The sequence below is a fragment of the Rhea pennata genome, chromosome 24, assembly GCF_028389875.1.
Source record: "Rhea pennata isolate bPtePen1 chromosome 24, bPtePen1.pri, whole genome shotgun sequence".
Taxonomy (NCBI): Eukaryota; Metazoa; Chordata; class Aves; order Rheiformes; family Rheidae; genus Rhea; species Rhea pennata.
In genome coordinates this window covers 3,977,533-4,004,574 of record NC_084686.1, presented here as the reverse complement: position 1 = coordinate 4,004,574, position 27,042 = coordinate 3,977,533, and the positions used below count along the sequence as shown (strand labels likewise).

The window sequence follows — 27,042 nt, the reverse complement described above, 5'->3', positions numbered from 1 at the left end:
CAACAAAAGGGAAAAATGAGCTTCATTCATGAAGAAGGGGCAACAGGGAGGAAGGAACGGCTGTTTGTTAATGTTGCCTTGAGCTAAACATTAATGAAGTGCAACACTTAAGATGCTTGCACGCCTCAATTACGGCCACCAAGCTCACATGTTGCCTTTCCAATTATGTAGACTAAAAAATGAGGTATGTGTGAAGAGACTGCTGCCTGCTCATTACCTCTCTCCATGGGTACTAATTCTGCCGCTTTCTCTCAACCACGTGTGTGTCAGGTGTACTCACTTACACACACAGTGTTTCAAACAGCAACACGAAAACAGTGCACGCAGCACGTGAACAGGATTGTTGTGGAGAGAGATTTTAGCCAGGGCAATGATATACGATGTGAGTGGCAAGCCAGGTTAGTGCTGGAGATGTTACTGTTTTCAGATTTCTGAGGGTGTTGCTTACTGACTAGTGCTGACCTTGAAGAAAAGGACCGAAACCTACTGTGATACGTGATCAAACTGTGAACGTTAGTGGCACGTTTCAGTGGGGCTCTGCTGCTGAAAGCTCACTTCTGCTGTTCCTGATCGTTCTGTGCTGTTATTTGATGTATCCTTCTGATATAAAACATAAATCAAATATGGTTGAGAAATAGCTTCACATTTTTATTGTACCAGGCACATGGAGGGTGCAGAATAATTATTTTGGAAACCAAAAGTTTTGTTTACCCAGTTAATTTTTATTATTATTTTTAAGTGAAAAAAATCTGACAGACAAAAATTCCTTCAAAATTGTGCAATATTAACATAGCAGAAATCGGTGACAGAGAAAAAAAAAACTCAGAGTAGATATTCAAATGGTACATTATTAAACTTCACTTAAGGAACCAGAGTAATGGTTGACGCTAACTCTAAAAAAAATTCTTTAGAGACTGGCTGCTAGTAGACTGCTGCAAGTTGTGAAGGACTAGTTACAACTCCTCCAGCTCGTACCAAAAATGAAGATGTTTGCTGGATCCAAGGGTCACTAACTCAATTACACCATTTCCATTCTAAAGTCCATTTGAAGGAGACTTGAAATTCGTTTTGGAAGATGTTGTTTTGTCTTTCCAAATACAGTTTTACATTTCCACTGGCACGCTAGTTAAGTCTTTCTTTAAATACTTCTCTGTCCTTGTAAAGTGATCTCAAGAGATTTAAATATTCCCTGCCAGGAAAGGGTATGTTCCTCCTGCAGATTACCTGGCTCAGGTGGGATTTCCCTGTTGGCTAATGTAAGTTTTGGGCCTCTCTTGATGAGTCTAGAAAGAGGATGACAGTAAATAGTCCAGCCCTTTTGGTTGTCTTAGTGACCTGAGCAGCCTGCAAACGCAAAGGTCCATTAGTGCCACTTGGCCATGAGGCCACAAGACCACGTGGATGGCAGTGGCCAGAAGTTTCGTGGCATGTCCTCACTCACTCTTGTAGGCCCTTCCTCCTCTTTCCGGCTATTAAGTGCTTGCATATATGTATACGAAACTTGGTCCCTGTCCAAGAAAAATAGTCTTTTCCCAGTTCTAAATCTGCAGATCTCTGCTGCTAGTGCTGTATCAAGATCTGGGCGCACGAACAAGTTACGGCAGGGTGAGCTAGCGCGTGAACTTACCGCACGCCAGCTAGTCTCTGATTAAAGCTCTCCCTGCACAATTTTCCCCTGCGGTCAACACGACGTGCTTCACCCCTCTAAGAGATGACGCTCAGCGTTTCGCCGGGGTGCCGGCAGGAGGCAGGCAGGCAGCAGAGGAGCTGCGAGCTCATGTCCTGGCCGGCTCCTTCGCGCAAGGGAGCAGATGAGGGGGCTCACGGTGGGGTGCGGACCTCCTGCAGCCATTTTATGGCTGAGGCAGCTGACGTTCGAAGAAGTGATGTGCTTTGCTCAGACTGAAAGGACCGCTTTTTTTTGGCCTTGGAAGGGTGGTCAGATTTCAAGCCTGGAAAATGGCACCTCCTTGTACTTTCACATAAAAAAGCAAAAGAAGGCAAAACCCTCCACAGTGCAAACCACCACCAGATTTTAAAGTGCAACCTTTGTCCTCTCTTCAAATGGACTTAAGAGTACCAGCTTGCCTCTGCAGGGCAATCTAAAGTGGACTCAAATACCAATTAACTTCCTGCACTCGTTTTTTCCCTTATGGATCCAGACATTTCACTGTGTTACAGTGAGGTAAGCCCTAGTCACCTCCCAAAATTTTGGATAGCAATTCACATGACATTGCATAAAGCTACTGAAACAAAACAAGAACAAAATATACAGCCACATCCAGGTGCCATATGTACAACAGAGCCCTCCCACCCCATATACATCTCCATGAACAAGATTCCGTGCTTCAAAACTTCATAAAAATATACATTTTACTCAAAACTGCACCTGTCCTGCTCACCCCCTGCCTGGGGCTTAGAATTTTCTATCTCTATACAAAATACAGCTAGCCCTGTAAAGATGCTTTGCTGAGAGCACAGTGGTAATTTTTGCAACGAGGAGCAAGTTTCTGAGGGTAGGGGCTGCCTAGTGCTGCGCCCGCAGCGGGGACTCGGCTTCGTGCGAGGTCCGCGACGCTGCACGGAGTCTACGGGCAGAGCCAACGCAACGCAGGGGCTTTACGCCACCAGCGCGGCGTTACTGAGGCACCCTTAACCACGAGGTTGTTTTTGAAGGTCACATTCCAGCCAAACATTTCACTGGCAATAGTCTTAGCTCTGTACAAGCGTCGCTGAGCTGCCAGTACAAAGGGACCTTTCAGGGTGACCAGAAGTGACCTGTCACCCTGCTGATGTTTGAAAACATCCGACCAAAGGATTTCTGCAGAATATTAAAATGGTAATGAGCTTCGTCCTTTGCTATCTGCCTTCTACAGAAAGACATGGGACAGGCTAAATTCTTGAGCCTTGCCTGGCTCAAACAGGATTTATGCCAGGGAGGAAAGCAACAGAATTTAACCAGTACTAATGCTCACTAGAGAGGTACTCTCTTCTGGGATATTGCATTGTAATACCTGTGCCAGAAATACCTGCTTAATAAAGAAGAGGTTCAGCCCTCTTTAGCTCTGCATTTAGGCTTTATTTCCCAGCGAAACATGTATCAAATCTTTTGATTTAGATTGCTTGAATAGTTTTGCCTCTGGGTCAGATTCTGATCTCCGTACGTAGCTGTAATTCTTGAAAAAAATGGGTTATGCCATGCTGTGCTGATTTACTCAAAAATTTTACCCCAGAACAGCAGCACCTGACCCTCTAACTAGGTAAAAATGTTGCAGCTCTGTAAGATCACTGCTATTTATAAAATCTGATCATAGTTTGGTCCCAGCTTCAGGGGAAAAAATTGTCACCAGGAACAATAACACCAGTAATTGAAAATAGAGTTAGTATTTCTATAGTGTATCAAACCATACAGAACTTCAACTGTTTTATACATTTTCTGTATGTGAAATTAAATGGATCAGTCATGTATCAAAACATAGTTGGCCCTTCTCATTTCGTCTGTAGGAAGACTGCAAGTATAATTTCATTTACACAACAAAAATACTTTTGGTTTAAACAAAGAAAATAGTGTGACAAGACAGTGTGTTGTATTTTACTATTGGGCTTTGCATATATCGAGTATGGCGAGGCGTGACCCATGAACACTCACTCACGTCCTCGCTCGTGGGCTGGCAAGTAGTTTGATTTATGGTGAGATTCACATTTTGCTATCACAAAAAAAAAAAAAAAAAAAAAGGCTAGACAATGGTAACCAGACATTTTGACTTTTTAGCTCGGTAGCCGGTATTATGTATACAGTAACCGCAAAATGACTAGTGATCTGTATATATGTATGTGTGTATATATATATATATGTTACCTCTAAAGCTGAAGGTACGACTGCAGCTACTTTTAGGGAAGGAGCACAGACTCCCTGCTGTAAGCCAAATGAATTTAGATTTGCAGTAATTGCCTCTTTGCAAGACAGTGGGAAATCTGCAAGCGGAGCGTTTTTCTAGCTTCCCACAGTGGAGGCTCCCCCTTCCGTCCCATCAGCATATGACCATCTTAAAGATGCTCCGTACAGGAAAGCAAGTTTGCTAATTACGCTGGAAGATGTGTCTTGAGACGAGTGTTTTAAAGATAGTGGCCATTTTTTTTTCAGTCAACCTGCTGGTATAAATTACAGTTCTGTGACTGCAGGGTTCGGGGCAGGGGAGGTGCCAGGGATGGTGCAGGGTGGCGTGGCCACCAGGAGGTCCGGGCCGAACCCAGGAGCCCCGGGCTCGTGCCGCGGTGCGATGCGCCCTGCGCCGTGACCCGGCAGCGTGCTTTGGCGCTGCTGCCCTTCGTCCGACCAGGCTGCTTTTAGCTTTCGGGATGCCCGTAGCAACCTAAGCGCCTCGTTTTAGGCCTCGTGGCCCCAGTTTAGCCAAGCACTGAAGCACTCGCTTAAATCCTGCTGCAGTCTAGGGGCTTTGAGCTCACAGTTAGAATTCAGCATGTGCTCAAGTATCTCTGCCTCTCAGCTTTCTGCAAGATTGTGTGTCTTTTAATAATGGGAAAAATATGTAAAAATAAGGATTTTTTTATTATCATGGCAAGAACAATGACTGGGATGCCAAAATACTACCGCCTTGCAAGAGGAAGTGGCACGTGTTCTACACAATAATGTGTACAATGTCTGACGACTTTGGAAATCTGTTCTCGAGCAGATTTCCCAATAAATTAACACAACAAAAATACTTTCATATAAAACAAAGTCCAAAGGATTTTTTTTTTCAGTAAAAGCAAGACCTTCAGGGACTATATTACTTCTCTCTCTCTACATATATATAATCTCCTGAATTATTTTTAAATAAATTTATTCTTGTCTTAGAAAAATAAAATGAGTAGCCAATTTAGTCAACGGAAAGTATCTCACAGACTTAAGAGCATGCCCAGCAAGCATAGCCTTGTAAGACTAAATTAATGTTAAATCAAAGCAATTTGTTACTATATCAACCTAGTTTGCAATTCACAGTTGATTACTACAAAGTGTATTTTTTTTAATTTTTGGCCCATATAAAAATAACGTATTGCAACTCAAAGTGCATTTTTAAAATAAACAATTAATTATTTTTATCAAATAAAATATTTACACCATTTGGTTTTTACAATCAGAAACACGCCTCATGCGATGACCATGGGAACATCATCTGAAAATCCAGTTATCATTGGAGCTTCGTCATCCTCATCTCCTGGAAAATAAATCCAAAGCTCTGTTACCCTGACCCCAGAGTGCCATGGGTTATAACTACATTGGCTACTGAAGCTGGCCACAAAAGTGCCCTCAAAACCAGAGTATCAGTGGTGTGAGCCCACAAGCGTGGCCTTGCTGATGTTCTTACGTGGTGTCTGAGCGCAGCAGGCTAGCGCATCACCCAGCGTGACGGAGCTGGCAGTCACAACTATGCAACCCCACAGGTTGAAAACCCCATGGGATCCTTGCTCATCCTAGCACAGACATAACCATGCATAAGGCCACAGAAAATATTTCACCTGGGCCAAATGTAGCAAGAAATGGAGTATGCCAACCTCAGTCCTGCTGGTCACACTAAAAAAGGGCTCTGTCATCCCCCCCTTCCTAATAAGAACAGATGTTAGCGTAGCTACTTTGAGCTACAAGGGTACCCTAGTTCGAACTCATCTGCATTAATGGAGGTTCTTTAGCTGAAGTTACTACAAACATTTTTCCTGGGCCAGGGTGGAACAAGATCAAATCTTTAGCGATTTGCATGCCAAAGGTGACCCAAGGCATGATGCAGAAGTTAGGTCTTTCACTAATTTCAAGTCTTTAACGCTGTCTTTGAAATCTGTTGGATAGAACCGACTGTTACGTACCTAAATCGTCACCTGAGGAGAATATGGCCGACCCCAGGCGGGAGCTGTAGTGGCTGTTTGCGAAGGCTGTGAAACTGTTCTGCAGTCTCCTGTGCCTCATGTATAACACAACAAACCCAATCCCCAGGGTCACAAGCAACAGGAACATTATTGGTACCACGATGGCTGCTACATCTGTGGATTTACCAGTTTTCGATGCAGAGAAGTCTTCACCTACAGGCCAGGGAGGGACAGAAGTGCCATTTGCAATGGAAACCACATTCCTCTACCTGCTACTGGTTCAGTGTCCTGTGTGATCTGTTAGTGGACCAAACTCAACCAGAAAATGGCCAAATCGCCACAACATTCACATTCAGGAAACTGCATGATGATTTCTTCTAGCCTACCTTGCTAGTTCACAAACATCAAGTAGACTAGCTATATAATATTTTTTTAACTTGTGCTCTGGACAGCTTTTGGGGTTTTCATTAATCTTCATTAAAGAAGAAGGGGAAAAAAAGCCAGCAACTTACCTGTTCCTAGTTCATCATACAGAAGCGTGGCCGGTTCCCCACACATCTGTCCGCTGTACAGACATCTGGCCTGAACCGAGAATGAATAGTTGTGACCTATCTTCAGGTTGGAAACTTTGAAGAAGTTTTCCGTGGTGTTCCCAAGATAAGCCGAGATGTTCGTCAAGCTGTCAAACATGTGAATCTCATAACCCTGTGAGTTGTGAAAATAAAAGCACAAACCCCAAATCACTCAACTGAGTGAAGCTGCAGAGGTCAGGTTTGCTTCTTCTGACAGGTCTTTAAAATTTGGCTTTGCTCCTGAATTTAGCTTTGATGAAATGTGTTGGGCAATCAGCCAAGAGAGCAATAGCAAAGCTTCCTCCAGGCATCCCTATCAGTGTGTGTTGACCTTGGCCAAGCTAGAGCGAAGTTTTCAGTCTCTCTGCTTCACTCTGTTCTTAGCATCCATCTGAGACCATCAAAAAATGGAGTCCAGTAACAATGATTTTTTTTGACATATATTTCCACCTACCCAGGCCCTGACAGAGAACATTTCACAGATTTTCTATCAAATTTAAATCATAACAACTCTCAGCCACTACTGATGCGCTTACTGACATGCAAGGCTGTGGCCAGCTCCCAGTCCTTTCACATGTGTGATAGCTGACCTTTTTCAAGGGGATAATTATGTTCTTAAAAAGTGGCTGATTGGATCTCACACCTTAGCCATGACATGAATTGAAGTGAGCTCTATCTAGAAGGCTTAACAAGGACACTCAGGAGTGCAGAGCACACTGATGTATTTATAGAGCCTAAGAAAGGACCTGTCCAAGGGCCTCTGCTCAAGGTTTTACTGAAACATTGCCTGTAGGACTGGAGACATGGGTGAAACTTACCCGGCTTTCATTAAAATTATTTTCCTTTAATGCTAAACTCTTCCAAAAAAGTAGAATATGGTCATTTTCTGTTATTATTTTTAAGGCATCTGGTGCAGAGAGAGGAACTGCAAATGATAGAAAATAGAAAGCCGGTAAGATTTTAAGCACAAGAAACAGTAGTGAGGTCACTTGGAAAGTCAGTATGTTTTTAAGGTCTAGCACAGTACTCTGTGTACAAAGGGCTGTCTTGGAGGACAGGATACTGTAGCATGTAAGCAGGCAGGAGTTTTCCAGTGGATTTTTATGGCAGACCTATACAGCATTTCATTCCCTCTACCCAGCAAGAAAGGTGTTGTTCCCATCTCCATTTAGGCAGGAGAAAAATTCCCTGGCCATCGTGCCAAAGGATACTTCTCCACTGTTGTTTGTTTGTTTGCTTGCTTTTTTAATTGCTTTCGCGGGGAGTTGCACGGATGCTTTGGTTGTGGGAGATCGATAAGCGATGCTGAAGCACGGCAATCTCAAACTGAGTCAGCCCTCTGCGCCGTTAGGCTGCCCAGCAGTGGGATACAGCATAGCTCTCCGTGAATGGCATGAGATCCCCTCGACTGGATAGTGCTGGAAGAATTTCCCCAGGACCCAAATATTAATGCTTTTTTCCCCTTACCTGTGTTGATTTTAACACTGGATTCTTTGCTCATGTTTCCCAGTTGAACAGTAACATGGTATCTGCCTCCGGGTTCGAGTTTTTTAATGGTGTACTCCACTGTGCTGTTCCGGGTTTTCACTTTGTAGATTTTATCTGTTTTTCTTACTAAATCTTTAACTGCAACAGCATATAACTGGAGGGGAAAGAAAGGCACACACAGTGAATGACGAAAAATCTTACTTTCTTGCAGATTTGCTAGCAATCTCAAATCATGTTAGAACATCAGACTCAGGGGCAAAACTGAGATTAAACCATATCTTCACTTTACTGAAAACCTGTGAAGTAAAGTGAGATTTCAAAGCTCTTGATAGAGCAGCTGGATCCCTGCTCTAGGTCACTATATACAGATGAGAAAAACGCAGTTACTGGAACATACAAGGGCAGGAGAAAACCCTCAAATTGTGTTTCTTAACGAATAGCAAGGACACGGTGCAAACTTCTGCCAGTGCAAACTAGCCAGTGAAAGATTACAGTTTTGCCAGGAAGATTTATACCTTTAAAGTCTCAGAAACAGATCAGGACTAGAAAGCTTGTTGATGACTTGCCTTGGGTGGAGCAAGACTCAACTGTAGGCCAAGCATGCCTGAAAGCAGGACTGGGCTCTGTTCAGGTGGCCAAAGTGCCACTTGTGCGGGAAGCAGAGCCTCTAGCCCAGGCTGGCCTAACATCTCACCTGTGTCCATGCAAGCTTGAAGATGACTATTAAGATGGTGGTAGACCTTATCTCAGACTCCATCAGCAGCAAGACAGTGATTTCGCTTTTAGACAGGGTTTTGCATGCAAAGGGACAGGAGAACACTTTGTCAGAAGTTACCATATCCTGGTCGGGTGAATCATAGGGCGATTCCCACTTAATGACCGCAAACGTCTTGCTGGTGAGCACAGAATGGAGGTGCCGAGGCGGGAGCCGGTTGTCTGGGATCATCTTCACCACGACGTAGTCAGAGGGTGGCCCTTGGTAGGGAGACATCACACGGACCTTAAAGGGGTGACACAGCAGTTAATGCTGTGCCTTCACTCTTTAGTACCACACACAGCCTGTATGTAAGTAGAAAGGATAACCAAAAAGGAGCGTACCAGAAACAAGTACTGCTCGTCCCTGTTCACGATCACAGTGATGTTGTGTGAAGTAGTGGTGGTGTTGTGAGGGCTCCTATAGAGCTCTAGGAAAGATGTGGCATAGAAGATGCCATAGACCTGCGAAGGAAGAGAACAGCTAAGCAACAAAAACACTTTCTCCGCTTATGGTTATGGGGCAGCAGGTCCTTTATATAGTTTTCAGAATTAAAGTTTTCAGGGCTGTGGAATTCAATCCCACTCAACACTTCTGTTGGAAGATTTATTTGTGTTTTGAGGTTTGGATATAGACCTCATCCTGACTGGTGAGAAAGAAAATCGGTGCCTTACAACATTCCTCGGTCCGGTCCAGTTGCACTCCACTGCAGTCTGGTTGATGGCCTTGGCTTTGAGACTTGGAGATGCAGGCCTTGTTCCACTGGTCATGACACGTACGAAGGACAGAGGGCTGTCACCCAGCTCTGTCTTAGCCCACGCAGAGATTTCATAGGGGGTGTGTGCTGTCAGATTTGCCACTGAGGAAGAAGAGAGATTTGCACTATTAGGAGAGGCAACTTACTATTATGGCTGATGGACAGCATTAGTAAAGAGCCAGCATCAGCAAAGAGTCTTAGACAGAAGCCGCTGTCTCTTGGTCTGTGTTTTTATTTGTTTTGAGTAATTTCCTTTGTACAAATGCACCTGAGACCTAGCACCTAATCTAGCCTGTTGCTTCCTTGGGATGTTTTCCTGCATCTTGCCTGCACATGCCGGTGATTTCTCCAAACCAGAAATTAATCTGATTTACAGGGACATGTACTGGATATGAGCCCAACAAATAGTTAACCTTTTGCTGAGCAGTTAAGGAACCACAAAATTTTGGTGATGAGAAAAGGCTAGCGCAGCTCTGAGGATGAATCCCAAATCTGGTTGAAATCTCCAGTTCCTAATAATAGGGGTCTAGGATTTGCTGGTTTGTCTTCTCAAGATTTACTCTTTCCTAAACATAAACTATTCAGCTGAGATGCAAGATTGAGATACAAGAATAAGCCTATAGCCTTCAGCAAAAACTTCCCATTGTACTTGACTCAAACAGGAGAACTTTACTTGTAAAGAATTTACCTTTTTGGACTGACTTTTCTCCTTCTATGATCAGAGTCCTTTTCTCTTGCCTGTGTGTATCGAATGTCCAGTAGATATTCACAACATAACCGCTGACCTGTCAAGCAGCAATGGTACCAATATGAACTATCTATTCAGCTGTTTATTGCATGAAGGGAAAGATTCACCATTTCAAGTCTGTACATTGCATTTTCCATACTAATTAAGAGAGCTGGGGCAGTTGATTAAGTAATAAATCAGTATTACATAATTAGTTTTAAGAAGTAACTGCAATACTTAAGTGGGTGATCTTCTCTATCCCATCCAATATTTACAATCTTTACTGCAGTTTTAGAAGAAAACATAAAAATTTTACCTTGATATTAGTATTCATTTTTAGGGTGAAACTTATGGAGTCCTCACTGTAGCTCTCAATACGTATGACAGGTGGAGGAATGACTGGAAGGAAGGGAAGAAACAGCTGTTACTGACACCGACAGGGAGAGAGGATAAGAAGAATACAGACTTGCACACTGACGATCAGATAGCAAGAGTTTCCCCAGTCTTCCCAGGCCCAGGCTTGCCTGTCTCGAAGACACATGTCCCTCAGCAAAGGCACGGATGTACAAGTTGTAGGTCTGCTGTTATTTTTTCAGATCAATCACCTAAAAGCTGCCTTACATTTCTGTGCTTTGCTAGGCACAGGATGAGCACAGAAAGGACCAGGCATAGGTATTTTACTGCTGAACTCACTGAGAAGAGCTCTGTTATCACAGTCCACGTTTTCAGGCCTTCAGAGTGAGGAGTGATGGGAGGTCAGGAGCTGCCAGTAGGGACAGCTGCAAAGCTCTAATGTAAATTGAAGTGAAACACTTTACAGATCTTTCTACCTCCGATTTCCAGCTACCTCTAATGATCAGGTATTCATGCTCTTCATACTATTAAGAATCCTGCATTTTTAGCAGCATGTTGTTTTCTTTTCTTTCTTTGTCAACACGATGAGGATGCGCTTTCATCTGACAAATTAGATAGCAGACAATTCTGACATCAGATTATAGGTTTGAAAAAAAAGAAGTTGCCATGAATACAAATGATTTCAAAAAGGCTTTTCAAAAACATTTCAGTGGGAAATGGTTTATTGTTTTGTTTCCATTTGTCTACTGTCTGCAAGTGAATGACTGTAATGTTGTGACAGTTCCTGGGAACCTTCAAGGTCTCTTACTGGTCTAGCCTGTATGAAATGCAGAAACCATCATAAGCCAAAAGGGAAAGGAAAGAACAGGTGTCCTTTCAGGCCAAAGTACTGAAGGAGTTAATGGTACCTTGCCTATCCAAAGGTAAGATCTAGCCTACAAAAGTCACTGGGAATCCATCTGCAGCCCAGGAGAGAGAGGTACCCTTGGGACACGTCTCTCGCACCCTTCCAGAGGCAGTATTCCCATCCTCTGCACTCCGGGGCACAGAGGAGGAGTCAACAACCAGTTCAGACTTGCCGCTAAACTTTCAGGCAGCTAGTTATGTGAAATGGCAGAGCAAAAGTTGCAAAAAATTTTAAAACGCCCAGTTGGGAAGAATAGAGAAAAAAGATGGTTATGCATGCTGAAGCTAAAACTTCAGCCTAATAGTCAGTGTTTCTGCTGTGTTGTCCAAATGGGTTTGAACTGGATCAACAACAACACTTACCTTTGTCTTTTATGGTGGTTATGGATTTGGAATCACTCCAGTTTCCCACTCCTCGACTAGTTACTGCAGCAACCTTTTCAAATAAGAGGGTTAGTTAATATGAACAGATGTACGCTGCCAAATTTGTGTAATGCAGTCAGAGAATGAGGTTAGAGCAAGGTTATTCACATGGCGGAACTCATGGACAAAGTACTTTGAAGCAAACAATAACTTAATTATGTGGTAATAAAATGCTTACGAACAGAGATAAAACAGACTAAGTCAGTTAAGGCAATCTAAGTAGGCAGAGGTGCATCTGCTTTACAGATAACCACTATCCTATGAGATCTTTCTAAAAAATTTATAAATATGAGGAGCTCTGTAATCCCCAGCGCTGCTATAGGTAACCACTTCTGTGAAACCTTTCCTAGCACTGAATCCAGTTCCAAAGATTAATTTGCAGACAGGTTAATACGGGAAGGACTAAGGTAGAAGCAAAGTCTCACTCCAATGCAGCAGGCAAATGGAATTGCGTAAGTGATGCAGGAGTAACATTGATTCATGGGGGGTTTTATCCTCAACCTCAGTTTCACAATGAACTCCCACAAGTATCCGTGATCAGTCAGCATTTGGAAGATGGACAATAGGAGAGTATACATTTAACAGGGTTCACTTCGCAGACTTTGATTTCCTATTCTTATCAGTTCAGTCTATAATTACCCCACTTCTCCCAAATGCATGCATTCTCCACATGTATATCTGTTTCTTTTCCCAGCGATACAGTTAGGACCAAGTTTATCTCTGGCCCAGATCCGGTGCAATGGCAATGACTTTGAAATGGGCAATTAATAGCACAGATTTCATAATGCAGCCTGGCCTCCTGGGAGAAGGAGCAAATCAAGGGGCAGAATTCAGGCCTTGAAACTATATATATTACCAGCACAAATGCCAAGTCCCCATTGTGGTTTGACAGTAAAATGCACAATTTTAACATACTTTCTAACAGTTGACCGTGCTGTTCTCAGACCATCTAGTGGAAAATAATGAAAGCATCCATAGCACTCTTATAATTAAGGCTTTCAAAATACTCACTCTAACGGTGTATAATGTGTTGACCTGTAGGTTCTTGATCTCAGTATAGTTCTTGGTTGTTCTCAGGGATGACCACTCCTTGGATCCATCTCTGGTGTATTCCACCTAGGAGCACAGAAACAAGCAATGAGGGCTCTACTGTCCAATACCACAGGGCAACAGGTCCTTCTGTGTCAAAATGTCAATGCAATGAGCTATAAAAGCTTGGAAAGGGAGCCAGAAATGAAATCATGAATCTGAGGACTGTGTCACTGACTACAGTCCTGCAGCATTTCTTCTCCTCTCTTGCCTAACACTCGCAACAGATGTCCTCTATAAAGGCCCTATTCAGGGGCCCCCACCCTCTGCACGGATCGCTTTCGTTCAGAAAGGCAGACTCCCACTGCAAGGAGCCCTTAGGACTCATTCTTCTCAGAAGGGTGAGCAGAGCTCCTGCCCCACTTCTGATCTCGCCCCGGCCCCCCGCCGCGCAGCAGGACTCACAATGAACTCCCGTATGAGCCCGTGGGTGTTCACAGGAGGACTCCAGCAGCCAGTCACCACCCCCTCAGCTTCTTTTTTTAAGGACAGCTGAAGGTTAAAGGGAGCATCCGGTACTGGGGAAAGAAACAAAGCCATTAGCGACACGGCCACCGCCACGGCTGGCGTGTCCAGACCACAGGGCAGAAAGCGAGAGCAGGACAGAGTCTCGCAGATGGGAAACGAGTGGTGCTGACCTCCACGCGGCCCTGGCTCACGTCCCTTCCATCTCCCACTGGGGCAATGAAGCCTTTTTAGTGACTCTGGTCAGAGAGACTCTGGTGAGGCTAAGACTTTGCTAAACACTCTGCTTTTTTTTTACATCTTTTCCTTAATTTGACCTTCAGTTTTCCTTCAATTCCTCCTTTCCTTTTCCTTCAATTTGACCTTCTGCAGCTAGATTATTTTGCTCCTTGCATATGGTACTGAACAGTCCCACGGGTTTGTCACTGCATTGTAAGAAAAAATCAGTTTCCTAGTGATACTGAAACACAAAATTATAGAGGAAGAAGGAAAGTAGGATCTTGACCTAGCAGCTGGACTGACTCCAGGCCAGGAAGCTGCAGCCCTGTAGCCCAGTCCTGGGCAGTTCCCTGGGACTGCTGAAAAGACAGTTGTGGACTGTGATGCAGGGAAGACCCCTTTCTGTTTCCACTGGGGCTACCTCTGCAGTCACTTTCTAAGGCAAAGTAGTAGGAATCAGGCAAGTGAAATGAGCCCTGCCGGTCTGCTTACGTCCTTCGGGTGTGCGGAGGGTGATGAAGTCGTTGGTGTTGTACACTCGGCTGAGACACTGCACTTGGACTTTCACCTGATAGGTACAGTCTGGCTTGAGGACTTTCAAAACACTGTTCGTTTTGTTGCTGTGCGTTTCCATAATCTTCCAAATGCTTTCACCAACCGTCCTGCACAAGAGTCAAAGCACTTCACTCGGGAGGAAGTTTAGTGACAGAGGGAGCTCAGCTGGTCCTAAAGGATGAAATATCTAACTATGTTTTAAGAACTTGCTTCTTCCTTTTCTTTTCAGTAAAGCCGCATGAACAACTTGAAAAGAAAGTATTTCAAAGCATGAACTAAACATAGCTTAGTGCCTTGCAGCCACCATCCTCTGAGGTTTCTACAACTGCTCTGCTCTAATTTCTTGACTTTGTTCTCATTGTTAGCGGTCCCACAAAGACGAGACCCAAGCAGAAAACGAAAACTGAATATACTCATATTGCTGTCAAAGTAAACACTCTGTAAAAAACCAGAGAGCTTTTCACAGATGTCCCCTACTTACAGCTATTTTGGGTCTCCTTTGTAACAAAATGTTAGAAAACATTTCAAGTACAAATGGATTGCAAAGTTCCCAGTCTTTCAAGACTTGATTAAGTTTGGTACTTTGTTGTAAGTAGGGGAATACTGTTATCATCAGTGCTCATGCTTCTGTTATTTATTTGATACAAATAGCAGTGGGTCCTGCAACATATCTATAATACGTAATGTACCTGTAATACACGTTGTAGATACAGGAGGTCGAGGACATTTTTTTGGGCCGAGCCCACGTTAAAGTGACGTCACCAGAGAAATCAGCTGTCCACTGGAGGTTCTGGACTTTGTATACGATTGTGTCATCTAAGCAGACAGTAGAGAAAGTCATTTTACTGGAGGAAAACGAGCCTTTTACCCAGAACCGAAACAAGAGTTATGTATGTTGCATGGACAGCATGTGGAGGTAGCAATAGTAATATGCATTAAAGGAAGCATTTGCATCAACCAAATGAGGCAGAGTTTAGGCAGGCATTATCGATGGAGAATGGGCTATTCAGAGCAGGAACATGACACCTGATGCTCCTAGCTTTCCTCGAAGTGTATCTTGGTGGGCTTTACGGTGCCTGATGCAAACATCCCCCTTGCCCCCAAAGAAAGGCAAAGGATTAAACACTCTTAGCATCACTTTGGAAATGCATCAGTGCCACCTGATCACCAAAGTCTCTCTTCTTCTTGTGCAGTTAATCTGTACTGACACTGTAAGCGATCCAGAGCCTTTCTTCGCATAGTTTTCCCTACCATATCTAGCTCTTTTCCCAGGTGTGTTCCCGCTCCCTGCCGCCTGCACGCCTCCTCGGGGACCAGGGCAGTTTTCGAGCGCCTAGCTCCGTTCCCAACGCTGTAGGGAAGCCAGGCAAAGTGGAGCCACTGCTCCACTTCCCAGACCAGCTGGGAATTAAGCCCCATAAGGCTGTCAGTCCTAGGGAGGGAAAGAGGAGGTGCTGGCATGCCCACTGAGACAAACTTTCTGAGAGAAAAAGAAATGGTTTCCCCTCGGTAGAGCAGCCGAGCTGTGAATCTCTGCAGCTCCTTCCCCCTTCCGCTGAATTGAGGCAGTTTCTCCCAATCAATATTTAATTAAAGAACTAAAACCTGATTGATGCTTCATCCCCCAAGAGGGTCAGTAGGAAAACGGCTGAATCTAATGGCTAGTGAGAGGCAGTGATTGATCATGATTGCTTCTGCAGCACGGGCCGGCTCCGTAGGGCTGGGGAAAGGCAGCACGAGAGGCGCAGGGACGGGGAGAGGGCAGCTGCCCCTGCCCCAGCGTCGCCTTGCAGAGAAGGACATAGCTATAGAGCATGGCTTCACCTGGGGGCCACCCAAGACAGACAGCTTTGCTCCTGCCTGTCCTAAAGTTGTTTTCTGTGTCTGTGATTGCTGTAAAAGTAAATTTGCTGTATAGAAGTTGGCAGGGAAGTTTGACACAGCTGATTATAAATGGGTGAGAAGACAACTAGGACAGCTAAATAGAGGAAGAGATGTCCAGGACGTTGCGAATGAAAAGTCAGGAGAGCACCTTGGTGTGCTACCACAGAGGGAGGGATGGAAAACGGAGCAGGGCTGCTTCTTACCAGTGCAGTTTCTTTCATCACTGCTGTCTGAGCAGTCCAGATATCCATCACACCGCTCTGTCAGCATAATGCAGGCCTCTCCGTCTTCGCACTTAAATCCATTAGGGCATGACAGGGTGCTGTGAGTAGCTGCAAGACACGGAGAGGTTGCATGATTCACAGCAGGAAAGCTCCCTCGCGAGCACATGCTGCTTGCGGTGCCAAGGGCCGGTTCAAAGGCAAGTTTGCGTGCAGGGGTGGCCGCGTTTCAGGGACAGAGCTCAGAGCAGGTCATTAATAAGCTATTTCTGTTTTGCTACATCTTTTGGCATGTTCACATCTGCTACAGTAAGAACCTGGAGCCTATCCCACTGAGATCAACAACACAACCCTCTAGATGTCAAAGAAAGCAGAGGCATCTTGAATTCCCCAACCACACCTCCGTTATTTCCTCGCTTTCCCACTTGTCAGCATATGGCTTTGGATCAACTCATCTGCCATGCTGAGTTGCCTGACATGGAGGAGATGCGGGAAATCACTGCCATCTGCTCCCTGCAGGGCCCAACCAGGAGACATCACACCCAAGGCATACGACATTTCCGAGCTGCAGCTGATTAGGGAAAAGCGGCCTTATCTAATGGGATAGGCACTATCTGGGGGCTATTTTTTAACCGTAATGCTGCATTTATTGCAAGGAATCCACTAGGTGCGTCTTGCAGAGAGTTTTGCCGTGTCTTCCCCCACACTTACGGCAGTTCCTCTCGTCAGTGCCGTCCTGGCAGTCCCGCAAGCCATCACACCTCTTCCAGTTCGGGATGCACTTCTTCAGCTGCTGGCACTCGAACTCGAACCTGCTGCAGCGGCCCAGGAGCGCTGGGGAGGTGGCAGTTACATTAGGTCCTGGGGGGAAGGAAGCAGGAGCCTGGTGAGGAACAGCACCGGGTGCAGCCCGGCCACGGCTGCTGCCACCATGTCTGTCCCCAGGTCCCAACTCCACTAGATGGCAATATCTTCCCATCTAGCAGGTATGCGGCTCCTTCGGCTTTCGGTTCACTAAATCTCTAAGTCATTCTCGCTCCTGGCTGCAGGAGGCTGGCAAAGCAAACGGTTTGGCAGCTCCGAAAGGGGGATGCTGGCACCGGGCGTAGTGATGGATGAGGTTACCTGCATCCGCTCGGAGCCCTGCCGGCCTCAGCCAGGACCAGGACAGCAGGCAGGGAGTGCTGACTTTTAGCTTCAGTGGCGGCGTGAGCGGAAAAGTTGCCCCCGTGGACCTGTCCCCTCCTGGGCTGACAGTCTCAGCCCAGCCTCCGCTCCCGCACGCAGTCCAAGAAGCTGCGGCAAGGGTTTGCGCAGCCCTGTTTGGACTGCTGCAGCAGTTGAGGTGCCTGCATTAATTCAGGCAAGGGGGGGAGGCTGGACCTGTTTCGCTGCTGGCGTCGGGGGCTGTGACTCCATAGGTGGTAGGCTTTGACACCGACACATAATTTAAAGGTGTAATTTGGCAAGTACTTGACACTGAACGGCCGACAGCTTTGCAGATGCTATCCTATAGAAAAGGGAAAGGGGCGAAGGAAGAGAAAACCTTACGTAAAGTAGGGCAGGCTTCCTCATCGGAGCCATCTGCGCAGTCTTTATATCCATCGCAGACCCAGCTGTTGATGACGCAGGCGCCACTGTTGCAACGGAAGTGATTAGGCAAACATGTTGGTGGGATCGATGTAGTAATGGGCAGAACCGGAGAACCTAAAAATACAACAGCAAGAGCTGATCTTTCCCAGCCCGTTCCTGTGTGTGTGCTCTAAGCTGCGCCTGATCCTAGCAGCCCGAAAGCCACGACGAGCAGGGGGAACAGGGAGGGGGCGGAGAACACGCTACAAGCACAGTATTTTTATCTGCGCAGGATGTGCAAAGCTCCTAAGGAGCACTTGCAACGAGGCAGACCTGCAAAGGTCGTGGGGCATGAGCGGGCTCTCGCAGCCCCCAGGCCCGGGGGCTTTCTGTTCCCGCGCGCAGCCCGCGCGCCCGTACCCGCGCACTCCCTCTCGTCCGACCAGTCGCCGCAGTCGTTCTCCTCGTCGCACTTCCACCTGTTGGGGATGCAGTGGCCGTTCCCGCACTGGAACTGGTAGTACCGAGAGCAGTTGGGGGCTTCCATCGGGTTTTCTGATGATGAGAGGAGAGGCCCGTGAGCCCCGGTGCTTCCCGAGCAGGCTTCAGCCCAGCAGAGGTGCAAGGGAGCCGCAGCGTGGGCTGCGGACGGCCCCGGAGAGCATCCCGCTCCCCGCCCTCGGAGCAGAGCGGGCAGGGCCCCTCTCCTCCCTCCCCGGCCGGCTAATCCCCATCCCTCACAGCTCTTGTTAGCCTGCTGTCATTGCTATTTATGCGTGCCGGGTGCCGTATCTCAGACGCAAACCGCTGGCTGCTGAAATGCAGGCAGGGCACGGCAGAAACGGAGAGGCAAAGCCAGCCGTCCTGGAATGAGCACGCAGCTGCTTCAGCTGCCTGCGCGCGGCTCCCGGAGCTGCCTAGGGATTGCTGCTAAATATTGAGTTTGGCTGTAAGCTGCCTCTCTGCCTCGGGCTGGGAATCTGTGGAGTAAATATGTTTTCATATGACTCAGTCAACTGCAATATGTGTCTTCTATATCAGATTTTCTGTGTGCTTCGGTCAACCTGTAATATGAGGAAAATGATACTGATATCTAGGTAAAACACTGTGCAATGTGTAAGTGGAATGCTATACGCGTCCATGTATAAGTTTATACATATATGCATTGGTGTATATATAAAATGTCAAGAAGCCAGTGCTTTTTATGCTCCTTCGATTCAAAAGGAGCTGGGGCTCGGGTGACAAGGGACCTTGAGGTACCGCTCACCACAGTTTGCTTCATCGGAGTAGTCACCGCAGTCATCCATGCCGTCACACTTCCACACCAGGCTGATGCATACACCGTTCTGGCACTGGAAGCTGAACTGGTCACAGGTGCGGTGGAACTCGGGGTCCTGGGCTGCAAGGCGACACAGGAGAGCTGTCCACCCAGGAGCCAGCTGCTCTTAAGCACAGGCTTAGTATAAGGGAAGCCTGAGGGAAGCTCATGACACCAGAGAAAGGAAGGAGCACACCAAAACGCAGCTATGGTTAAAAGCTAAATGTTGTAGCCCAGGGCCACCTCTTAGGAGACCTGTTGGTTTTGGGTATCTTGGGGAAGGCACTGTCCTCTCTGTGCACTGGTTTCCTTCTCCATTAACCCCTCCTTTTGCACAGTGCTGTGAGATTGCTACCTAAGCCCAAGGCAAGAGCACACCATCACACTTACAGCAGCCGGCATAGTTGGCATCTTCATCTGACCCATCCCGACACTGGACGATGCCGTCGCACACCATGGAGTGGAACAGACACTGCTGCCGGTTCTTGCACACAAAATCCATGTAGCGAGTGCACAGGGGTTCTGCAGAAATTGGGGTGCAGAAAGGGAGAGAAGGGCAGCTCGTTAGGTGGGAAAGCAATACCACAACCACCCTCTTTGGTTTGCACAGTCGAGTGCAGGACCCAGATTTCATAAAGGTGCAGAAAGTTTCCATGACAAATAGCTTGAGCTCTGTATCTATGCGTACTGCCCTCATCCGGTAATGCATCCTGGTACGAACAGCTTGGCACGGGCATCAGGCAGGATTTGGGCACGTCCCTGAACGTAGCTCCTGCCAGTCTACACTCCTTCCCCTGCACTATCCCTCCTGCTTAGCCTTTCACTAACAAGCACAGAGGAGGAGACTTCCCGGTGGGCTGACGAATGCTAACTGAGGCTTTCCCATTAGCTCATTGGTGAGACAGGCTCTGGCAAGGCAGCAAGTCCAGACACTGTACTCTGGCGTCCCTCTGATGCTTTGGTTTGGCTCTTGGGGTCCGGCCAGGTCCCCGCAGGCCCTGGTACTCACCACAGTGCTGCTCATCAGAGGCGTCGGAGCAGTCGTTGATGCCGTCGCAGTGTTTGCTGGTTGGGATGCAAGTACCGTTCGGGCACTGGAAGCCATTGCACTTTTTTTCTGAAATTCAGATTTGAGTGTTGTAGCTTTTTATAAAGCTGTTCTTAATTAAGCACAGCTCAAACTCCTTCCCCTCCCCTCCCCGCATCTGTCCTCCTTTGGAGGGATGGGAGCTGTCTGCCTGAGTTGGCTACGGTTTTATCTGACCGTTTCTGCAGCGATCCCTCCGGCTCCCCCGCGCCGCGTACCGCAGGTGGCAGGGTCCTCGTCGGAGCCGTCCTGGCAGTCGGCGTCGCCGTCGCAGGCCCACCGCTGCGGGATGCAGTGGCCGTTCTGGCACTGGAAGCTGGAGGCCTCGCAGGTGTGGGATACTGCTGAAAGCAGAGCGGCACGGGCGCCTGAGCGCGGCGCCCGGCCGAGCTTTCCGCCCCGCTGCGGCACGCGGCACGCCGGGCCCTGCACAGATGCACCCCCCGTCCTTGCCGTTCGCGCCCTCGTTTACGCTGCGGCACATCCCAGCGCTGACGCGCAGCTCCACAGCTGAGGTTATCGCCCGGCGGGGTCCGAGCTGGGAACTGGGTGCTGGGAATCTTGCGTTTTACCCGGTTCGTGCCGTGATCTTTTCCTCCCTGTCCCTCGTGCAAGCCCGCTGCACCTCATGGGCTGCTTTCAGAGGCTAGCAAACGTTTCTGAAGCTCTCCAGGGCCTCGTAAAGCCTCCCTCCCCTTGGTCTCCATCCTCCCGGTGCGTGGGCAAAGGAGCACGACGGCGAGCGCTGCCCGCGAGCCGGGAAGGGCAGCGCGCGCGTCGGCCCGGCCACAGCGGGTCGAGGAGGGAACGGCCTGTTTACCCTTGAAGTCTCAAAGACAGCCTTTAATTAAGCCCAGCAAGGCTATTCAGTGCTGCCAAAGCACATTAGAAATACAATTCTCTTTGGATTTCAAAGGGATTAGGGCCCTGGCCTTCCTTAGGCTCCTCGTGGAAAATGTCTGCCGATGGTTTAAACTGCTTGAAGCCTAACGCGCAGTGTCCCTTTAAAAACGAACCCCACTCTCAGACGAGGAGAGCACTCGTCATTATCTAGGAGAAAAGCAGTGTTCAACTTAATTAAATTGCATGCTACTGAATTTTAGGTTAGCTAGTGACATGCACTTGCAGATATTTCAAAATACTACAATCTCGTGGCAGTAATATTCTATTAGGTATTCAGTGTGAAATGTAATTATTTTAGATAAGAGCAATAAATGCAGCTGGTGGAGTCAGACGAAATGTTTCTCAAATAATTGTGATCCTCTTAGATAATTTCAACTTCAGGCTTAACAAACCCGCTGCGCTTTTTGAAGTAGGTTCCTTTCCTGTAGTAATTCTCTCTGGAGAAACTCTCATGAGAGATAAGTGATACCAATGTAAATTAAACCTTACACAGCCACGCTCGCAGAATACTAACGGCCAGGATCCCCAGCGCAAAGCTTTAGACCCCCCGTGCCCCGGGCAGGCGAGGCTTGGGGATGGTTTGCGCGCGCAGGAGCAGCAGGAGGCAGCTCCTCCGCCGCGCACCCAGCACCCCGCTCCGGCAGCTCCCGCGTCGCGGCCCGAGCCAGCAAAGACTTCAGCAGCCGGCGCTTTCCCTAGCAAAAAAAGAAGCTTGTTGATCCCGTCGAGGAGCTTACCAGTGCAGTTTGCTTCATCTGACCAGTCCCTGCAGTCGTTGTCGCCGTCGCACATCCAGGAAAGGCGGATGCACATCCCGGAGCTGCAGCTGAACTCGTCGCTTCTGCACTGGTGGGCCTCTGCGAGCAAGGCGCGCGCGGCTCAGCCGCTGCCGGGGCACGGCGGGCCCTGCAAGCGCTTTCCCCGCGTTGGAGGATCAAGAGCCACCACCCTGCTCCGTTTTCCGGCCGCTTGCCACCCCGCCGCTTCGGAGCCGGGCGAAAGGGGAGGACGGGGCGACTCAGCGCAGCACCGCACTCACCGCAGCGGCTCTCGTCGCTGTTATCGCCGCAGTCGTCCTCCAGGTCGCACTTGTAGGAGAGCGGGATGCAGGTGCCGGAGCCTTGGCAGCGGAACTGGCTCTCGGCGTCGCACACCGTTGTGGCTGCCACCGGCGGGAGGAGAGGCAGAGACGGTGTTCGAGGCGGCGGCGAGCTAGCCCGCACCCGCACGCGGCGCGCCGCGGTGCGGGGCGGGCGGCAGGCTGCAGAGCCCGTCTCCGCGCAGTCTGCCTTAGTGCTGTTTTGTCCGTTTTATCACGCACGCCTCGTACAGCAGAGCAGGAAGAGGTTAACGGTCTGCTTGGGGAACAGGGTGACCTTCCCCCCCACTGGGAAAATGCCCTCCAGGCAGGGCGAAGCAACGAGGAGGAAAGAGGCTCTGGGCTGCAGAGCTGCCTGGTGTCACCCAAGGGGCCTGCGGAGCCGGACAGAGGGCAAAGGCAGGAGCCGCCAGGCTGAGGGAGAGGCTCCCCGGCCCCGCAGAGCCCGGGCCGGGGCCGGGCACCCGCAGCGGCTTTACCTCGCCCCGACAAAGCTCGAACCAGGAGGGGAAATCGCCCTCCGACTGTTTATTTGCTTTCAGTGAGGTCAGACTGCGGGGAGAGGATGTATTTTGACTCTGCTGGCTGGTATCTCAGGGTAGGCGGGAAAATGACCTCTTTATGAGTACGAAACATGGATAAAGAGCATCTCTCCAGGAATATCTGATCCTCCACTGATCCCAAACTTTAAGCCTGGCCCTCTTTGCATGAGGGACTAATCCAAACCCCTCAGGCTCTGCAATGGCTTGGAAGAGCTGTGCTTCCGATGTGCTCTTGGTTTCCCTAATTTTACCTGAGGAGGTGACCTTCATCTTTACTGTATTTGAACTTGATTTATTAGCTCAGCAAGAGGCCCACGCCCTCATGATGAAGACAGAAAGGCACTTTCTGCATGCACTATTTTCCTCAGCATCAGCCATGCCCTCAATTAGCCTCAGGGGATAATTACTGCGAAAGACAAGCACGCACCCTCACACAAAAACTGGGATCAATCTCACCTAGCTCGAGACTCGTACACTTAAGCCGGGCAAGGATAAAACACCACGCCCTGCGTGGTGCAATTCATGCAAGCAGTTTTGGACGTGCCCCTTAGGACGAGATGAATCGTGCCCTCCGAGTGCCTCGTGCTCCCCGTGGCTATAACGCGAGTCTAGACAAGCAGCTCGAGCGCGACACCGACACAGCACAAATCCAAATTGGAACGGGCAAATGCCATCGCAGGACACTTACGGCAGTTTTTCTCATCGCTCATGTCCCCACAGTCGTTATCGTTGTCACACTGCCAAATGCTGTTTATGCAGTTCCCATTGAAGCATCTGTACTGGTTCGGCAGGCAGGTGTTTTCTGGTGCAAAGGGGAAAACACAAACAAGCTGGCGTTAGGCATGGTACTGCCCTCTCGGACCACAGGCCGTACTTCTGCTAGCCCAAAGTACAGCGCCGAAGGCCACGCTGACCTCTCAAAGTGGCAGGAGCCACCACTTCCCAAGATAAGGCAGCTGCAAGAATTGAGCATGGATTTACCTTCCTTCACACAGGTGCTGTTCTTCATGACATAGCCGTGAGGACAGTCACACTTGACCTCCCCTGAAGGCAGCACGGTGCTGGCAACACCCTCGGGACACTTGCAGCTTTTGCCGTTGTGTGACTTGGGCAAGCAGAGCAGGCTGCAGGGCTTGGCAATGCAGGCGTTCTGTCCTGGCAGGAGGCGAAGGGACACGGTCGGGACAGAGGGCCGCGAGACGCGGCGGGAAGCCCAGTTTTACCTATCGCATCCCTCCTGGGTTCCGGCTGCTGGCTAAGAGCCAGCTCAGCAGTGTCAAGTTTTGAGGCTGGACTCAGAAGTGCAAAGAGCTTTCTGCTCCCCTAAAGACCAAGGGCCTTAATGGTTTTCCCAGTTTCTTGCATGGTGCTGGTTTGTAAAGCCCTTTGATGATCTTACACCCATCTAAGAGTGATGGCAATCCATTCAGTGAGCAATACATCATGCTGGGGCTGCTGCTACCTGAGCATAGCCCAGAGTGATGCCCTTTTCCCCTTTGCATGGAAAGGGCACAATCTGTGACCGACGTGGAGAGCACCATCATATCGCAGGCAGGGCTTTAAATCCTCCTTCTCTCCGACAGGGAATATCTGTTGTGGCAGCTTAGAAGTAATAAGTGGTGCTAATGAAACACAACCCTTAACAGGGCACCTGCGCGCTTAAAAAGCTCTACAGGAATGTGAGTACCTTCAGGCTCATGCAATGTGAGATGGGAGCACCTTGCAGTTTGGGAACTTGTGGAAATGGGGGATAAACGGCTTTCCACACCCAGTGCCATGGGACGCATCCATCCGAGCATTCAGCCTGTCACAATATCCCGAAGAGAGATCATCTGCATGCACACTCGGTTACCTGTCGTCTTTCCTCTGTAAAATATTTTCATATCCATGATCCCGTTTAATCGCCCAACTAAAATCTCCATTCTTGAGCCGCTGGTTTTGGACGCTCTAAAAATGCTCAGCTGTGACCAGTCATTCCAGTAGATTTCATTCTGAAACACAAGCTTTGCTCTTTAGTGCCAAGAGACATGAGCGGAGCCGCCTCGGAAGTGCCAGCCAGCAGTTATTAGGATCGAGACCATTGCAACACCCTGGAATCGCAGGGCAGTGAGAGTCCAAATGCTCCTCCAAGCCAAGGGCAGGAAGATAAGGACATGAAATGGGCTGTGTGCACAGGCAGGAGCAGAAGGCACATCTGCTGAGTCACAGGCAATCTGGGGAAGACATCACAGTATAGCTGCTTGGAAAAGCTGGCAGCCTGCTGGATTTCCATCCCAGTTTGAGCTGTACCTGCCTGTTAGTTTCTGGAATTTGTCTGAACGTGCCAGGAGCAGAAATAAAGCTCTGCCTCCCAGGAGCCAGATGCAGTGTGCTAAACACTCCTCAAGCCCAACTCCCCACCACCACCACCTAAGACCGCGTATGCTGTGTAGATCTCCATCTACTTGAAAAGAAACCCTGCATACATACCTTAAACACGGCAATGGCGTAGGGGTGAGGGAGGCTGTCCAGGATCACGGACCGCTGGAGGCCGTTGAAGTCAACCCTCTCGATTCTGTCCATGTAGGCCTCTGTCCAGTAGATCCAGTGGTCATCCACAGAAATGCCGTTTGGCCACCGCACGCCCTCCGAGACGATGCAGCCGGCCGATGAGCCGTCCATGTCACTTCTGTAAATGCCGGGCCTGGAGTCTCCCCAGTCAGTCCAGAACATCAACCTGACAAGAGCCAGAGAGTTTACTCCACGTGGTAACAGAACATCTCATCAAAAGGAAGCAGGTTAAAAAGCACAGACTGACCAGATCAATTTTACTAGCTGGAAAACTTACTGCCACTGGAAATGTATGGGCAGGAGAACAGCAGCTTGATTAAAACAGAAACCGGCCCCCAGTCTCGGACTGTCTCCCAGCTATTCCTGGTGGTGTTTTGCTTACCCTTCTCTGGGAACCAGAGCGAGGGCTCTGGGTCGTTCCAGGATCGAGGAGTTCAGGACAGTAAGTCGCAAGTCTCCATCTGGATTGGCAACCTGGAGTAGTAACAAAAAAGGAGGGAGGTGTTCACGGGTGGCAATAGGGAGAGTAATCGCACTGTTCAAAGTTAAATGAATTCTGTGGCATTTAATTACAGCTCCCTAATAAAATAGCTATCCAAAATAGATGGGCACAAGGAGCAATTTTCTTAGGGCAAGTGAAAAAAAATGATAGCCCTGGTTTATTTATTGCTATTTCTAAGTTAGTGAATGAGCAACTGGCTGTAGCAGGTGTCTACCACAACCTGCTCTAGCCCCGTGTACTGCAGGACATCGTCCAATCTAAAGTAGCTTAGTTAACTGCAGATAAATTACTTAATGAGCTGGGTTTTTTCTCCCCATTTCTACTGCTCACTTTGGCATCATAAACGGATCTCAGTTTAACTATGAGGGCCTGAATAGTACCGTACCCTGTCTGCGTTCAGACCCCGTAAAGTGGAATACCATGCCGCGGGAGGAGGGTCGGTGGTTGGTAGTGCCACACCAGCAACTCAGGGCAGCATCCAACTTGGATACGCCGATGTAAACACATCTTTTTAGCACCAGTGATTGCAGACATACCTCAATTTTTGGAATCCCAGCACTGACCCAGTAAAGCAATTGACTGAGAGGTTCAAAGGCCAAAGCCTCCACTGTTTCCAGCCCAGTGCTGACGATTATTTCTTGGCCTGAGCTGCCATTGAGACAAAGGCGCTAGAAAAAAATAAAATAAAAGAAAATAAATAGGAAACTCTCACAGCCTCCAGGTTAGCACACTCAGGTGTGCAGGACAAGCCTTAACGGAGAGCTCACGGATGAGAAATACCTAAAGCAAGCGCTCGAATTTCAAAGCACTTAGGTAACAGCTCCATCGCCCTGCACCTGTGTCTGCAGTGCGAGGCGGTGACAACCCAGGGGACAGGCGGCCAGAGCAGCCGCAGGGGCAGGCGGGATGTTTTGGCTAACAACACTGGGGCGAAACGCTGATTTTGCACGTGGTGCTGTTCTCGGTGCTCATTCGCAGCCAGACTCTGCTCAGCACTGGCTTTCTGAGGAACACCACGGAAGCCAAGGGGACGCCTTGCCTCTGCAGGAGGCCGAGGGGGGAGCCGGCTTCGCGGGGGGCAGGGGATGCTCTCGGTCCCCGGGCACACGCGTATTCCTGCCTGGGAGCTTAAGCTGTGGAGCAGTCCAACCTGGTTGAAAATAAATGTTCTTGCCTTTTAGGAACTTTGTTAC

The 27,042-nt window shown here is 48.4% G+C and overlaps 1 protein-coding gene across 1 annotated transcript in view; it reads right to left on the bottom strand.

The window, feature by feature from the left end:
* Window positions 1–720: 720 nt before the first annotated feature.
* The window catches only part of SORL1 (sortilin related receptor 1), a 44,318-nt gene continuing 17,996 nt past the window's right edge, over window positions 721–27,042 (bottom strand). The window contains exons 17-47 of the mRNA XM_062594562.1: window positions 26,386–26,517; window positions 25,730–25,821; window positions 25,267–25,513; window positions 24,650–24,788; window positions 23,779–23,952; window positions 23,486–23,599; window positions 22,196–22,318; window positions 21,894–22,013; window positions 20,472–20,597; window positions 20,176–20,283; window positions 19,557–19,688; window positions 19,116–19,247; window positions 18,269–18,403; window positions 17,828–17,983; window positions 16,988–17,137; window positions 16,259–16,387; window positions 14,861–14,987; window positions 14,109–14,278; window positions 13,338–13,450; window positions 12,855–12,959; window positions 11,784–11,856; window positions 10,477–10,559; window positions 10,122–10,218; window positions 9,351–9,535; window positions 9,021–9,140; window positions 8,758–8,922; window positions 7,902–8,076; window positions 7,253–7,359; window positions 6,375–6,567; window positions 5,863–6,075; window positions 721–5,219 (exon numbers count right to left, since the gene is read on the bottom strand). Of these exons, the coding sequence (XP_062450546.1) occupies window positions 5,152–5,219; window positions 5,863–6,075; window positions 6,375–6,567; window positions 7,253–7,359; window positions 7,902–8,076; window positions 8,758–8,922; window positions 9,021–9,140; window positions 9,351–9,535; window positions 10,122–10,218; window positions 10,477–10,559; window positions 11,784–11,856; window positions 12,855–12,959; window positions 13,338–13,450; window positions 14,109–14,278; window positions 14,861–14,987; window positions 16,259–16,387; window positions 16,988–17,137; window positions 17,828–17,983; window positions 18,269–18,403; window positions 19,116–19,247; window positions 19,557–19,688; window positions 20,176–20,283; window positions 20,472–20,597; window positions 21,894–22,013; window positions 22,196–22,318; window positions 23,486–23,599; window positions 23,779–23,952; window positions 24,650–24,788; window positions 25,267–25,513; window positions 25,730–25,821; window positions 26,386–26,517 (4,203 nt within the window). The 3' untranslated portion in view covers window positions 721–5,151. The remainder of the gene's footprint in view (window positions 5,220–5,862; window positions 6,076–6,374; window positions 6,568–7,252; window positions 7,360–7,901; window positions 8,077–8,757; window positions 8,923–9,020; window positions 9,141–9,350; window positions 9,536–10,121; window positions 10,219–10,476; window positions 10,560–11,783; window positions 11,857–12,854; window positions 12,960–13,337; window positions 13,451–14,108; window positions 14,279–14,860; window positions 14,988–16,258; window positions 16,388–16,987; window positions 17,138–17,827; window positions 17,984–18,268; window positions 18,404–19,115; window positions 19,248–19,556; window positions 19,689–20,175; window positions 20,284–20,471; window positions 20,598–21,893; window positions 22,014–22,195; window positions 22,319–23,485; window positions 23,600–23,778; window positions 23,953–24,649; window positions 24,789–25,266; window positions 25,514–25,729; window positions 25,822–26,385; window positions 26,518–27,042) is intronic.